General features: G+C 48.5%; 1 protein-coding gene across 4 annotated transcripts in view; it reads right to left on the bottom strand.

Annotated features, from left to right (window-relative positions):
* Nucleotides 1–7690: 7690 nt before the first annotated feature.
* FOXJ3 (forkhead box J3) overlaps nt 7691–12409 on the bottom strand; it is a 134043-nt gene continuing 129324 nt past the window's right edge. For all 4 annotated transcript variants that reach the window (XM_046661192.1, XM_046661193.1, XM_046661191.1 and 1 more), the window contains one exon: nt 7691–10685. In XM_046661192.1, coding sequence (XP_046517148.1) covers nt 10570–10685 — 116 coding nt within the window. In that variant the 3' untranslated portion in view covers nt 7691–10569. The remainder of the gene's footprint in view (nt 10686–12409) is intronic.

Here is a 12409-nt window from a genome sequence, read left to right as displayed (position 1 = left end):
GGTGTCAGTTCAGGCCCCCTCCTTCCCCTTCTGGTTAAAGCTGCGGGGCGCTGGATCTCAGGTCCTCCCAGTACCCCAGGCTTCCTAGCCTCCAGGCCACACCTGACTCCTGAGGCAGTGGTCCCCGGCACCCCACGCCCCTTGTCGTCCCTGATTGGGAGCAGGTGGGTCTGGGGTTGTTCGGGCTTCCCACATCCAAGGCCACCTCTTGAGGCAAGCTCTTGCTCCTCTTTCCAGACCATGCCACCCCCACTACCTGCCTCCCCACATGAAAACCCATCAGTGGCTCCCAAAAGCTTCAGGAGAAAGCCCGGACTCCCTGGCCTGGCATTCAAGGCCCTTCACAATCAGACCCCTGCTCAACCTTCAACCTGGATCCCAAAAGACCCCCAGGAGTGGACCCGGAAGAAAGGGACCCCCACCTGGGTGCTGCAGGTGAAAGACCCCTGACTTTGGACCCAGGCAGGGCTGTGTTCGAGGAGTTTCAGCTGCCTCAGTGAACAGCTGTTGACCTTTCTGAACCTGAAAAATGGACACAGTGACAACTACATTGCAAATTTCGGATTGTCTAGGCAACTTTCCTCGCAACCCCTAGCCCCAGGGAGCCTGGGTTAAGACCATCCCCACCTCCTCTGGGCTCCACCCCTGCACTTCCCCATCATAAAACTTACTGAACCGCCTGTCTTGCCCACTTGCTTGCGAGCTCCGGAAAGCAGAGCCTGTGTCCTGCTCTCAGTGGCCCCAGCAAGTCATATAGGGCCTGGCACTTAGCGGGTGCCCCCGAGCCCTCAGAGGATCAGGAAGCTGTGGTATTTGTAATAATCATAACATGAACAACAGCAGGGAGCATTGATCAAGCACTCGCTCAGGGCTGTGTCCTCTGCAGGTGTGGAACCCAGACCCTCGGGACAGCCCAGCCACCCTTGCCCTCCGCCAGCGGTGACCGAGCCTCCTCCCGCTGTTGGCCGCCCTCTGGTCTCTGTGAGCATGCTCATGCTGTTCCTCCCGGCCCAGAGGTTGTTTAACTCTTGGGTTTGGGTGACCTCGACATGGTTCCAGGGCACACATTACAGCTGGGTCCACTAGGGCCCGGTCCTCCCAGTCCTGGCTCTGCTTCTGTGCAGGCTGGAGGCCTCGGCTGGCCCCCGTAGGAAAGGCCTGGAGCAGAGCCAGCTGGGAGTCTGGAGACTGCCATACTGATCTGAGTGACCTTGAAGAGGGTGTGGCCCGCATTTCACAGCCTCCGCATCCTGCTTATAAACAAGTCCTGGAGGGTGTAACAATCTCAAGTTCCTCTGAGAGTCCAGAACTGCCCGAGGAAGACATTACAATGTTTGTGAACCTCCTAACAGCTCTGGAAATATATAGGAAATAATGTAGAACCCCATTTTTGTAGATGGTAAACTGAAGCTCAGAGACCCAGAGAGGTTAAGAAACCAGGACTTTCCTGAGGGTACGTACAGAGGTGCCGTGTACAGTTGTATTGATAGTGCACTGCACAAGGGCACCCAGCCAACAGAGACCATAAAAGTGGACACAAGCATGGGGCTACCTCAGCCTAGAGGAAGGCACAACTTTTCAGACTCATTGCCAGGTGAACTTCGTGGTGGCTGCAGTCACAAAGCTGTAAATTCCAGAACAGAAGCCAGTCCTCATAAATGCCAAAGAAAAGCTTAAACTTCTGCACTGTCTTCCTAGCCCCAGACTCCCATGTTTAGGGAAAGGGAAGAAGAAAGGAATAGCCACTGAGTCAGAAGCCATGAGGTAGGTCAATGATGCCCATTTTACAAAAGAGGAAACTGAGGGTCTCAGAAGAGGGTGCCCAATGTCATACAGAAAGTGGATGGCCGAGTTGGAATTTGAAGCTTATTGGCTTGAGCCCAAGTCCAGGCTCGGGTGGAGGACTCCCTCCCTCCACCAGGCCCTGGGTGGGCAGGCCCTTCCCCTTGATGCTCCAAGGGGGCAGCTGGGCAGTGGACAGAGGGTGTGTCTGGTTGTTTGCTCGGCGGCGCCGGCTCACATCCCTGTGGCCTGCCCGGGCCGGGTGGTGGGAGAGCTCCATTCACCATCTGCTCCTCAGGGCGGGACAGAAGCTGCCGCCTCCTCCCCCACCCCCAGCCTGCCATGAGCATTGGCCCCCTGAGACAACCTACCCTACCCGAAGGCTGTGGGGGAAGGAAAGAGACACAGCTGGAGCTCCTGCCACGAGCCCTGGGGACCGTGAGCTGGAGGGAGGATAGGCCATGGGCCCAGAATCCATGGGGCTCCCGGGGAGCATCCTGAGAGCCACAGAGAGGGTCCCCCTGGGGTCAGACCCAAGAATGCTCGCTGGATGAAGGGGAGGTGGCGTTTGGACTGGGCCTGGATCGATGGGAAGATTTGGACCCAGAGAGCTGTAGGGCAAAGGCAGCAGGAAGCGCAGAGGGAAGGGAGGAAGGACGGGGCAGAAGCAGAGTGTGTCTAAAGCCGCTGTGGCGGGCAGCCCGAGGAGGCTGTAAGTACCAGGCTGAAGAGTTTTGCCCTTAACCTGGTGACAGTGGGAAGCCACTGGAGGTCTCAGAGCAGGGGAAGACCATGAGATGAACTGTGATCTAGGAACCCCACCCCGGCACTCAGTGCTGAGAGCAGACCTCAGTACAGCTGCTGCACTAGTCCAGGAGGGAGGGGTGTGCTCCTCCCATGGCTGTGCTCCAGGAGGGCAAGGGGTGATCGGAAGGATGGTGTGGCAGGAGAATCAACTGGTCTTGGCAACGCAGCAACAGATTGCACGTGGAAGAGAAGAGAGGGAGGGAGGGACAGGGAAGGGAAGATCAGTCCTTGGGACCTAAGATGTGCCGGGGCCCACGCTGGCTGCTTTCCATGCGACTTCACATGGGTGGTCTTAGCGACACTGTGAGGTAAAGCATTTCATCCCCATCTTACAGATGAGGAAACTGGCCCCGAGAGGGCAAGGTCTTGCCCAGATGGACTCCTAGTTCTTCTGACTCCAGAGGCTGTGTTCTTCCCATCGCCACTTGTAGTTTTCTGGCCTTTGGGGCCTGCAGGGAAACGCTCAGTCCCAGGCCAGCAGCTCACAACGGACCAGCTTCTGGCCTGGCCAGGAAGCCATAGATGGGGCAGTGTAGGCGCTCCCCGGGGGCAGAAGCGGGTATAGACAGATCTGAGACCCAGCTCAAAGGGCTATAGTAGGCAAGAGCAGCGACATGGGCAAGACCAGGGATGTGATGAGAAAAGGAGAGGAATTAATTTGTATGAACTCGCAGGGCCTAAGCCTGACAGTGCCTGGGAACCCAGCTCCATCCCAGGTGCCCGTCTCCAGGGACATGGGCCCTTGGGGGAGATGCAAGCAGCTAATAAGGCTAAGAATGGAGGAAGGAGCCAGAATTTGAGGAGCCATCTCCCTCCCTCCCTGCAGCTTTCTCTCCTGTCTGCAGCTTATTAGCACACACAAAGGCACGCAGTCACAATACACAGGCTACACAACCACATACCCAGCCACAGACACATGACCACACAAACACACAGTGCCACAAGCACACACATACAAGGACTCACTCGCATACAGTCTCTCTCACACACACACACACACACACACACAGGGCTACATGGGCACAATCAGAGTCACACGACCACCTGCAGTTACCCTGACTTACAGATGTCTAGGTACAGGGCTTGCAGATAAACACACACAGAGTCACACAACTTATGCACTCACACACACTCACACAGAACCAGAGGACTGTTCCCAGGGAGGCCACTGGCTATGGACGTCACTCAGGCATGGGAAGGGTGTGAAGTGTCCTCAGAGGTCTTTATTGCCATTGTCTGGGACAGGAAGTTGCCTCTCTGACCTCTTGGGCTCTGTGGTATGAGGGGTGTCATTCACCCACAGTGACGTTGACTCAGGCCCCACACGGGGGTGGGGTGGGGTGGGATGGGGTGTGGTGACTGGCCCTGAGGGAGGTCAAGGGCAACTGGGGAGTGTTGTGGAAGAGGCAATTTGCCTCAGTGGGAAGAGCAGACCGGAATACGGCAGATCAGTTCCCATCCTCTTGCCAGCCTCTCACTGGCTGTGACCTTGGACGAATGACTTCACTTCTCTGAGTGGCAAGGTCCAGCAGTAAAAGGGAGATAATGACACCAAGCTCACAAGGCAGTTGGGAGTACTAACACAGATAATGGCTGTCAAGTACTGGGCAGAGGGCCTGGCAAATGGTGGCAATAACCATAATGGTTGTGATGGCCACAGGAGTCAGTGTGCGGGGACACCAAGGCCCGCTCAGGCTGAGGCAGGGCTGGAGGGCAAGAGAGGACTCCCAGTGGCAAGGTGTGTGGCTGGCCCAGCCATGGCCCTCTCCATACCTGCCTAAACAATGCCAGTCCCCAGCATCATCAAATGGTCCCAGAAAAGCAGAGCCTCAGGAGACTCAGAGCTTGGGGTTTAGGGTGGAGTGACCTTGCCCACCCTGACCTTGGAGCAGGAGGGCAGTGGGCATCAGGAGGACCGGGCCGGGGCAGCAGGCTCAGAGGCAGCTCTGCAGTGGGCCCCACCGGTGTCTGTTGCTGAGCACTGGAGGGGCTCCTGGGGTTCTCTCCAGCAAGCTCTGTGGCAGAAGATTCTGAGGGCTGGTCACTGGGGTCCCCATGTGTCTTAGGAGCACCCAGCTCTGGGGGCTGTGGAGAAAGGGAACACAGCCCGAACGATGAAGGAAACTTTCCAAAATGGAAAAGGCACACAGCTGGCAGCCCTCCGCCCTCTGGTGGCCTCCGGTGCTCACTGCAGCCTCACTGCTTTGTTCTAAGGCCCTCTTCTAGGCCAGATAGCTCAAGGCATAGTGCTGAGGAACTGTCAGTCAGCACGGGAGTGAAGGGCAGACCCCGGGGCTGGATGGCCTAGGTTTGAAATCCTGCCTCTACTGCTGCTGCCATGATTATTACCTCTCCCACTTACGAGCCAGATGACCCTGGGCAAGTGATAATCTCTTTGTGGCTCAGAGTCTTCATTTGCAAAATGAGGTTGATAATAACAGGATCGACCACACATTTGAAGAGTAAATATGATGATCTACATCAAGTGCTTGGAATAAGTAATCTTAAGTAGCACGTAATAAGTGGTAGCTGGCCTATTCTGCACTTCTGGGGTCAGCATTGTTTAGCGGCCCTGTATGAGAGCTGGGAGTAGGAGACAGCCCTGACCTGGGTTGAATTCTGGCTCTGGTGCAGCCACTTCCCCAGTTTGTGCTTTGCACATGTTGACTAGTCACACATCACATGGAGGGAGAGACACAGGGAGGGAAGCGCAAAATCCCTCTTGAAAATCCTTTAGGCAGACACCATGTTGGGGACAAATACATCAAGTCTCAATAAGCCCAACAGGGCCAGTTTTTCTAATTCTTGGTTACAGTCTGTCTTTGCAGTAGCTGGCTCGCATCCAAGGGCAATGTTGTACAGAACGTGTGCATGTTTATGCACTGGAATCAGACTCAGCGGCGAGCTGCTCGTGCAACCAGATACCAGTTCTCGTCACAGGGTTGAATTTTCCATCTCACACTCACTGAGGGGCACGTGTTCATCACAGGTGGACACTCACTACCACATAAGGTTTCCAGTCTCTTTCTGGCCAAGACTGCATAGTTGAATTTGAGTGCTTTGATGGAATGCATTCAGGACACAGCTGCATCGTGCCTCAGCTCTCTGAAGCAGTTTCTTCTTCTGTAACATGGGGCAATAACAGTACTACAGCATCAGGTTCTTGTGTAGATCAGACAATATGTGTAGGAATTTTAAATTCCTGCCAGGTAAATGACATTCTCCATTCCTCTCCCCCACCCCCCCCCCCCCCCCAATTTTCCCCTAACTAGATGTGTGACTTTGAGCAAAGTCACTTTCCTTCTCTGGGTCTCTGTGTTCTCAACAACAAAATGTAGGGGTTATATCAGGTAATTTCAAAGGCCCCTTCTAGCTTGAGGCTTTCAAGATCGCTCAGAGATTCTAGGGCATTTAGACGCAGTCCCCCCTTCTATGAATGCTAACTGATGCTTACATGGTTTTTCCAGGACTGCTTTATCTAACTGGTAAGGGCACATCTATAAGTAGCAGCCCTTTTCACACTGTAACATGTTAAAGCCTTGGGAATTACATATGCATCTTAATGATCTTACTTTTCTTCATTTGATCAGCACAAAGGGATCAGATTTAACTGTGTCCTCTACTCCAGTCCTTCAGAGGCATTACTGATGACCAAAATTTAATTGTGATGGGAGAACAGCAGAGCTCCTCCCTCCAAGCGACACACACACACCCTCACTGGGTAGGTGGGCACTATCCCCGGCTTTAGGACAATTCCTTTTGGAAGGCAGTGGGGTAAAAGGAAATGTGCTTTAGAGTCAAGCCCAGACTGAATTATTCCAGACCCTCTACTAGCTGTGAGAACTCAGGCTAAGTTAACCTTTCTGAGCTTCAGTCTCCCCTCTGTAAAATTGCAGTAAGTAGATAGTATGGGTTAAGTTAGAAGCAGCCAGAGGCCTTGGGCAGGATCATGGGATTGGTGGGAAGCTCGCCCCTTCTTGAGACAGACTGCAGCTTCAAATCAATTTCCACCAGTGGTGTTGGCCTGCCCATTGCTTAGCCTCTGAGCCTGTGTCCACATCAATCAAGTTGGGACATCACCACTTACCTCACAGGATTGCTGTGCTTGGTTCTTTACTAGCAACACATCACTTCTCCAGCTTCAATCCCCTCCCCACCCCCCATGCTAATCTAGCTTCCACGCCTGCCTCAGAGCAGTGGTATAAACGGAAACCCCTTCTCCTGGCTGTCAAGGACCCTTGGAAGACTCAAATAGCCCAGGCCCACTATGAGGCTTTCCTAAACCACTGCCCCAACTCTCAGCATGACCTAACTCCTCACCACCAGAATCTTGCCTTGCAGGGCACACCTTCAGAGTAGCCTCCCTGGGCAGTTCCCCTGGGCTGGCATTTGCTACCTGTCCTGGGTAAATTTGCACCCCTAAGGGCAGGAACTGTGGCTTTCTCATCTCTGGATTTGTCATGGGAAGGCCTGACACAGTGTGTGCTCAGCAAATGTTAAGAAGCTCCACTCTGACCTTTTAGAAATACCTCTCTGGGAAGGCAGTGCTGGGGTCAAGAATGGGGTTAAGGGTAGGGGGAGGGAGAAGGGAGTTTCCTTGGAAGTAAGAGAGGAGGGTGTAAAAGAACATGACATTGAAGTCACAGGACCTGGATTCAAACCTCAGCTCTGCCACTTGCCAACAAAGGATCTGGGTAAGCCATCATACCTCCATCTGAGTTGTCCCCATACTGCAAGGTGAGCAAAACAATAGCTACTTAGCACAGTACCTGGCACACACTGAGTCCTTTTTTTATGTTCCAGGTGCTATTCTAAATGTTTAAATGGATTGATTTAATTCCACTGTAACTCTAGGAGATTAAGTAGTAGTATCCTCATTTTATAGGCACTGCAAAGGAGGAACAGGAGGCTCAGAGAAATGACCTTCCTCAAGTTCACAGAGCTAGTGAGATGTTTAATAGATGGTAGCAATGACTGTTCTGAGGCAGCAACACATGGGACACAATCTCCAAGACCTGAAGGACTGACTCTGGGGTCTGGACCAGCTCCAATCTTGTTCCCGCAACTTCAGCAAAGGATACAGACCAATCGGTGTTGTAAATAGAGTTAACATAATATATTTATTTTAAGTGCCACTCATGCATATCAGTTCTGGTAGCAACAATCCTAATGACACTTGGAATATTTCTTTACAGCACTAAACAGTTACAAAGAATGGGTGCCGTTCATCATAGAGGCAAAATATGAAATCGTGCAATAGCAAAACCGTAGAAACATTAAAACACTGACTGTCCAACAGCAGTACAGAGAGCAGATTGTGTTTGCACAAAAAGCCAATGCATTTTCATCACATATATACAATATAGATATGTACACATCACCCTCTGAATGAACAATATCAAAATACTCTTCCATTTGAAATAATCCCCAGATTGATTCCCTCCCACTTCAAAGGACATCTGAGAGACATGTATTTACAAGAACACACATGAATACATTTACATTTCAAAAACTACCACAAATGCCAGTCGGATTATTCTCCTGGACAGAGTGCCCCACCATTTGATTATATGCATTTATTCTTCTTTTCCCCCCAAGTCAATTTAAGTCTTCAGTCAATTTAAGTCCAAGACGGAACTTGCTCTGCATTAACAACTACCAACTGCAATGGCCACTAGAGGGAGGCCCTGCTCTCACCAGGCAGCCCTGTCTGGCTGGAGCCCACTGAGAAAGCCTGTCCTGGGCTCCTGGACCACCTGAACCACAAGAGTGAGATGGGTCTGAGTGGAGGCTCACTCTCCAGGGCCATTCTTGGTAAGTTTAAATTCTCATTAAAATATTGATCACTGCAAATCAGTAAGTGATTGCCAAATGGGAAATCTGCTTCACACAATTTGTCAAATCTTCATCAGTGGCTTCTACTCAAATCATTCACTAGAACAGACTGCATTCTAATACCCAAATTGTTTAAAGTGCACATTGCTACCCAAGCAATTTAAAGTTTCAAACAGCTATTTTGGGATCTAGAAAACAGTGACTTGAGCAGACTATTGAAAATCACCTCCCTTTTTTTTAAGCTTTTACTCTGCAGGCTGCTATCTCATCTTGCCTCTGATCCATCTAAGAGGGGCCTGTTGGCTGCCTTTCCAGAATCCTCTGATTTTCACCAATCCAAGGGGCTGGAAACTGAGCTTCCTTCTTCATGCCAAGCAGGGTCCAAACAACAGGAACACAGAGCCCTTCCTTTCTCCCCAGCCTCACCAGCCTTCACCGTGGCTGGCTTCCCAGTGATTCCTTCAAGGCAACACTCCATTAAAAATGATACCCACACCCGTTCACAAACACTCTCACATTCATACATACATACAGAAACAAAAATGTGTGTTTAGTTCAAGTAGAGGTTACTCAACCACAGAATCACTAAGGCTAGCTAATTAAAGGATTTAAGCACAGCTGACACAGACCAGAGAAGCTAAAAAGCAACCTGTGAGCAGTTACTACTCCTTGATTTGATAGAACGTATCATTTTCCCATTAGAACTGAAAGAAATCCCGCTTTTTTGGTCTAAAGAACCAATTCAAAATCTATTCATTAAAAAAAAACTCATTTTAGTTTTATTATAAAACTAAGACAATGAATCCATGCAAAGTAACTGTGATATGACATGAAATAATCTAAAAAACAACTAATAAAAATCCCTACGAGGCAGGCCACATTTCAAAGAAAGTAACCAAATGTCATGCCCACAGGACAACAGAAACAGTAGGCTACATAATAATAATTGCACTGAAGACTGAGGCAAATAAAACCTGTGTGTGGCTCTATCCTCCTTTCAGTGTTTCCTAAATGGAAAGAGAGTAAGTGCGGGATCTTGCTTTATAAACTGCCCTGCTGTTCTGTTGCCCAAATGAACTCCGATTCAAATTTCAGAAAAATCCTATTTAGCTATCAACAGGAATGCTAAGATAGAAAAATATACTCACATGGTAAAAGGAGTGATGATAAAGAGGTGACACAATCTCTCTCTGATTGTCTTATCTGTAAACTCTTACCAAGAAAAATAATTCTGTGCTTTCAGACACATTTCTCATTAGTGAACCCAACAGGAGCTGAGCATTCACAGAAGGTATCAATAAATATTAAAATAACACTTTTGAATAATAAATACATAAGTGAATGTGGAGGCATTGATTTGATTAAAGAGCCAAGCAATGCCCAGCTTCTAATTGATCAAATAAATCTTAGAACTGTTATAATGCAGATTTAGGAAAACAGAGATGGACAAGGTACAACATAAACTCTATAATCCCCTAAGCATCAAGACAAATTTGGTCAGTTCTTTATGCTGCTCAGGAACAACATGCCCCTTTGGACTGTTTGGAGGCTATCAAACTCTGGGTTCTTTGACTTACTGAGTGGAAATCAACACCCACATTTCTGAAAAAGATTAAATAAGGGGAACTGGACTTTGAAAAAATCTATTTCCTTTCAGTTGCCCACATCAGTTAAAAGCATCCTGCAGAAAATAGCCTAACAAGGAATAAAAACTCACAGTAACTTTCTTTTCAAGGCATAATAATCCAATTAGAAAAACATCGAAGCCTTTCAGTAATTTTTGTACATATATTTACACATATGTATCTATAAACTGCTTGCAGCAAAATAGGCTCTGTCTGAAAAATCAGTCTGGCACTTGTGGTCAACATCAAACTGACACAAATATGCAAAAGCCGTTCAAATCACACAACAGTTAGGAGCTACATAGGGCAGCTGGCAGGGAGACAAACATGTAGTACTTGTTTGGGTCAGATAAAAGCAGTAAGTTATCCAGCTAAAATCTTTCTGATTGTCTTCAAAAGAAATTTCGGTAACATTGGTAAAGTGATTAGCAACTTTGTTTTCTCAACTGGATTCTCTTAAACCTTTCCCTTCATTGCACAGAAAGGGGACGCCGGGTCTGATGCCTTGCAGAAACAAGTTCTACACAATTGAATCCCAATCAAAGTCATCCTGGATGTCATCTGGAGGCAGAGAGCGCCGCATCTGGAAGGCTTGGGAAGGCATCATGTGCTGCTGGTTCATGGCTCCGTGATGGCCTGCAAGGAAGCAGGCAATGTCAACAATGACTTGGGAGGGGAAGAAAGGAAGCAATAAATGAACACCTACCAAGCATTCCTATGTGCCAGGCACTCAGCACACATCCTCTCACTAATCCACTCAGAAGCCTTCAACAAGGGTGCTCTTATGACCTTCATTTTATAGGTAAGGGGTCCTGGGTTTAAGGGGATGAGCAAGTTACCCAAAGTCATATAACTTGTAAGGAGAAGAAACAGGATTTGTACTCAGTTCACATGACTCCAAAACCCACACTCCTTCCGTTACACCAGGCTGTAGCAAGGAGGGCATATAAACAGTGCTGGAGTGCCCAAGTGCTGACGCATCCATTTCTCTCAGTCTGTTCTGCTTCAGTACATGTTTCAGTAACACGAACTGACTCACGTAAGACTGGTAAACAGGAGAATGATGCCAGTGTACCAATGAAGTCATATTGCGTACTAGTGAATTTTTCCCAGCAAGTTAATTTTTGTGCCACCAAGTAACAGCAGGTGAACACAGAGAACATCATCACGGTTGAGTGCAGTAAGCCAGGGAGAAACACAGCTGATTACATGATGCCCACTTTCTCCATGCTCTTCTTTTTTTCTCTTTTTGTTGAGGAAGCCAAGCCTTGAGCTAATATCTGCCAATCCTTCTCTTTTTGCTGAGGAAGACTGGCCCTAAGCTAACACCCGTGCCCATCTTCCTCTGCTTTATATGTGGGATGCCTGCCAGAGCATGGCTTGATGAGCGGTGCCATGTCTGCACCCGGGATCTGAACTGGTGGACCCCGGGCCGCCGAAGTGGAAGGTGCACACTTAACCGCTGCACCACAGGGCCAGCCCATGCTCCTCTTCTTGAATCAAGTGTGCTCCCAATTTTAGTGCATTCTACCTTGTCTACATAGCTTTCACAAACCTTGTTCCAAACTAGATTTGTTTATTCTTTTAAAGTAATGATCTATATTTTACTTGTAGAATTCATCCTTTTATTAGGAAGTAAACATATCCTTTCAACTGCTATAGAATTTTTACTGGATTATTATAGTATTTGTTAGTACTCTGATTATAAAGTTTCAAGTAGTAGTCTGCTGCTAACCTTTTTCTCATAAGCCCTGTAATTTATAATGTAGTTTTACAAAACAGTAAAGTTGTCAGTATATTACAGCACAGCAGCAATGCCTATATTTATTTTTTTTAAACTTACAAATTGCTTACTACGTGCCAGACACTAATTTAAGTGATTTACATATAATCCTCATTTAATTCTCTGAACAACCAGGAGTTAGGTAATGTTGTCCCTTTTACACACAGGGAAGCTGGGCTGGAGGGTTAGGCAGCTATCAAGTGGCAAAACACCAGGAATCAAACTCTGGGAATCCGGCTCCAGAGTCTTAACTAGCATGTCTTGCCACCTACAAATTACTGGTGAATGTTGAGGACAAGTAACATTCACTCCTTCCCCTTCATCAAAGGATATGTCACTTGGTCTCAACTCCTCCTTCACTACTGCCCGGCACACAGTTCTTTGGGGGTTTCAAATCCACTCCTCCACATTACCTTTTGTCTTTTTCTCAAATAGCCTAAGTAAAGGGTAGTGTGATATAGAAAAACAATGAACTCTGAATGCAGACATCAAGGTTTGAGTCTTGGTTTGTTGACTTACCAACCTGGTCGCTCTGGGCAAGTAATCTCCCTTTCTGAGCCCCCATTTCCTCAAAAGA

This window comes from Equus quagga, chromosome 5 (genome assembly GCF_021613505.1).
Source record: "Equus quagga isolate Etosha38 chromosome 5, UCLA_HA_Equagga_1.0, whole genome shotgun sequence".
Lineage (NCBI taxonomy): Eukaryota > Metazoa > Chordata > Mammalia > Perissodactyla > Equidae > Equus > Equus quagga.
Note: the sequence above shows the minus strand (reverse complement) of the source record. Positions and strands in the feature narration are given on the sequence as shown.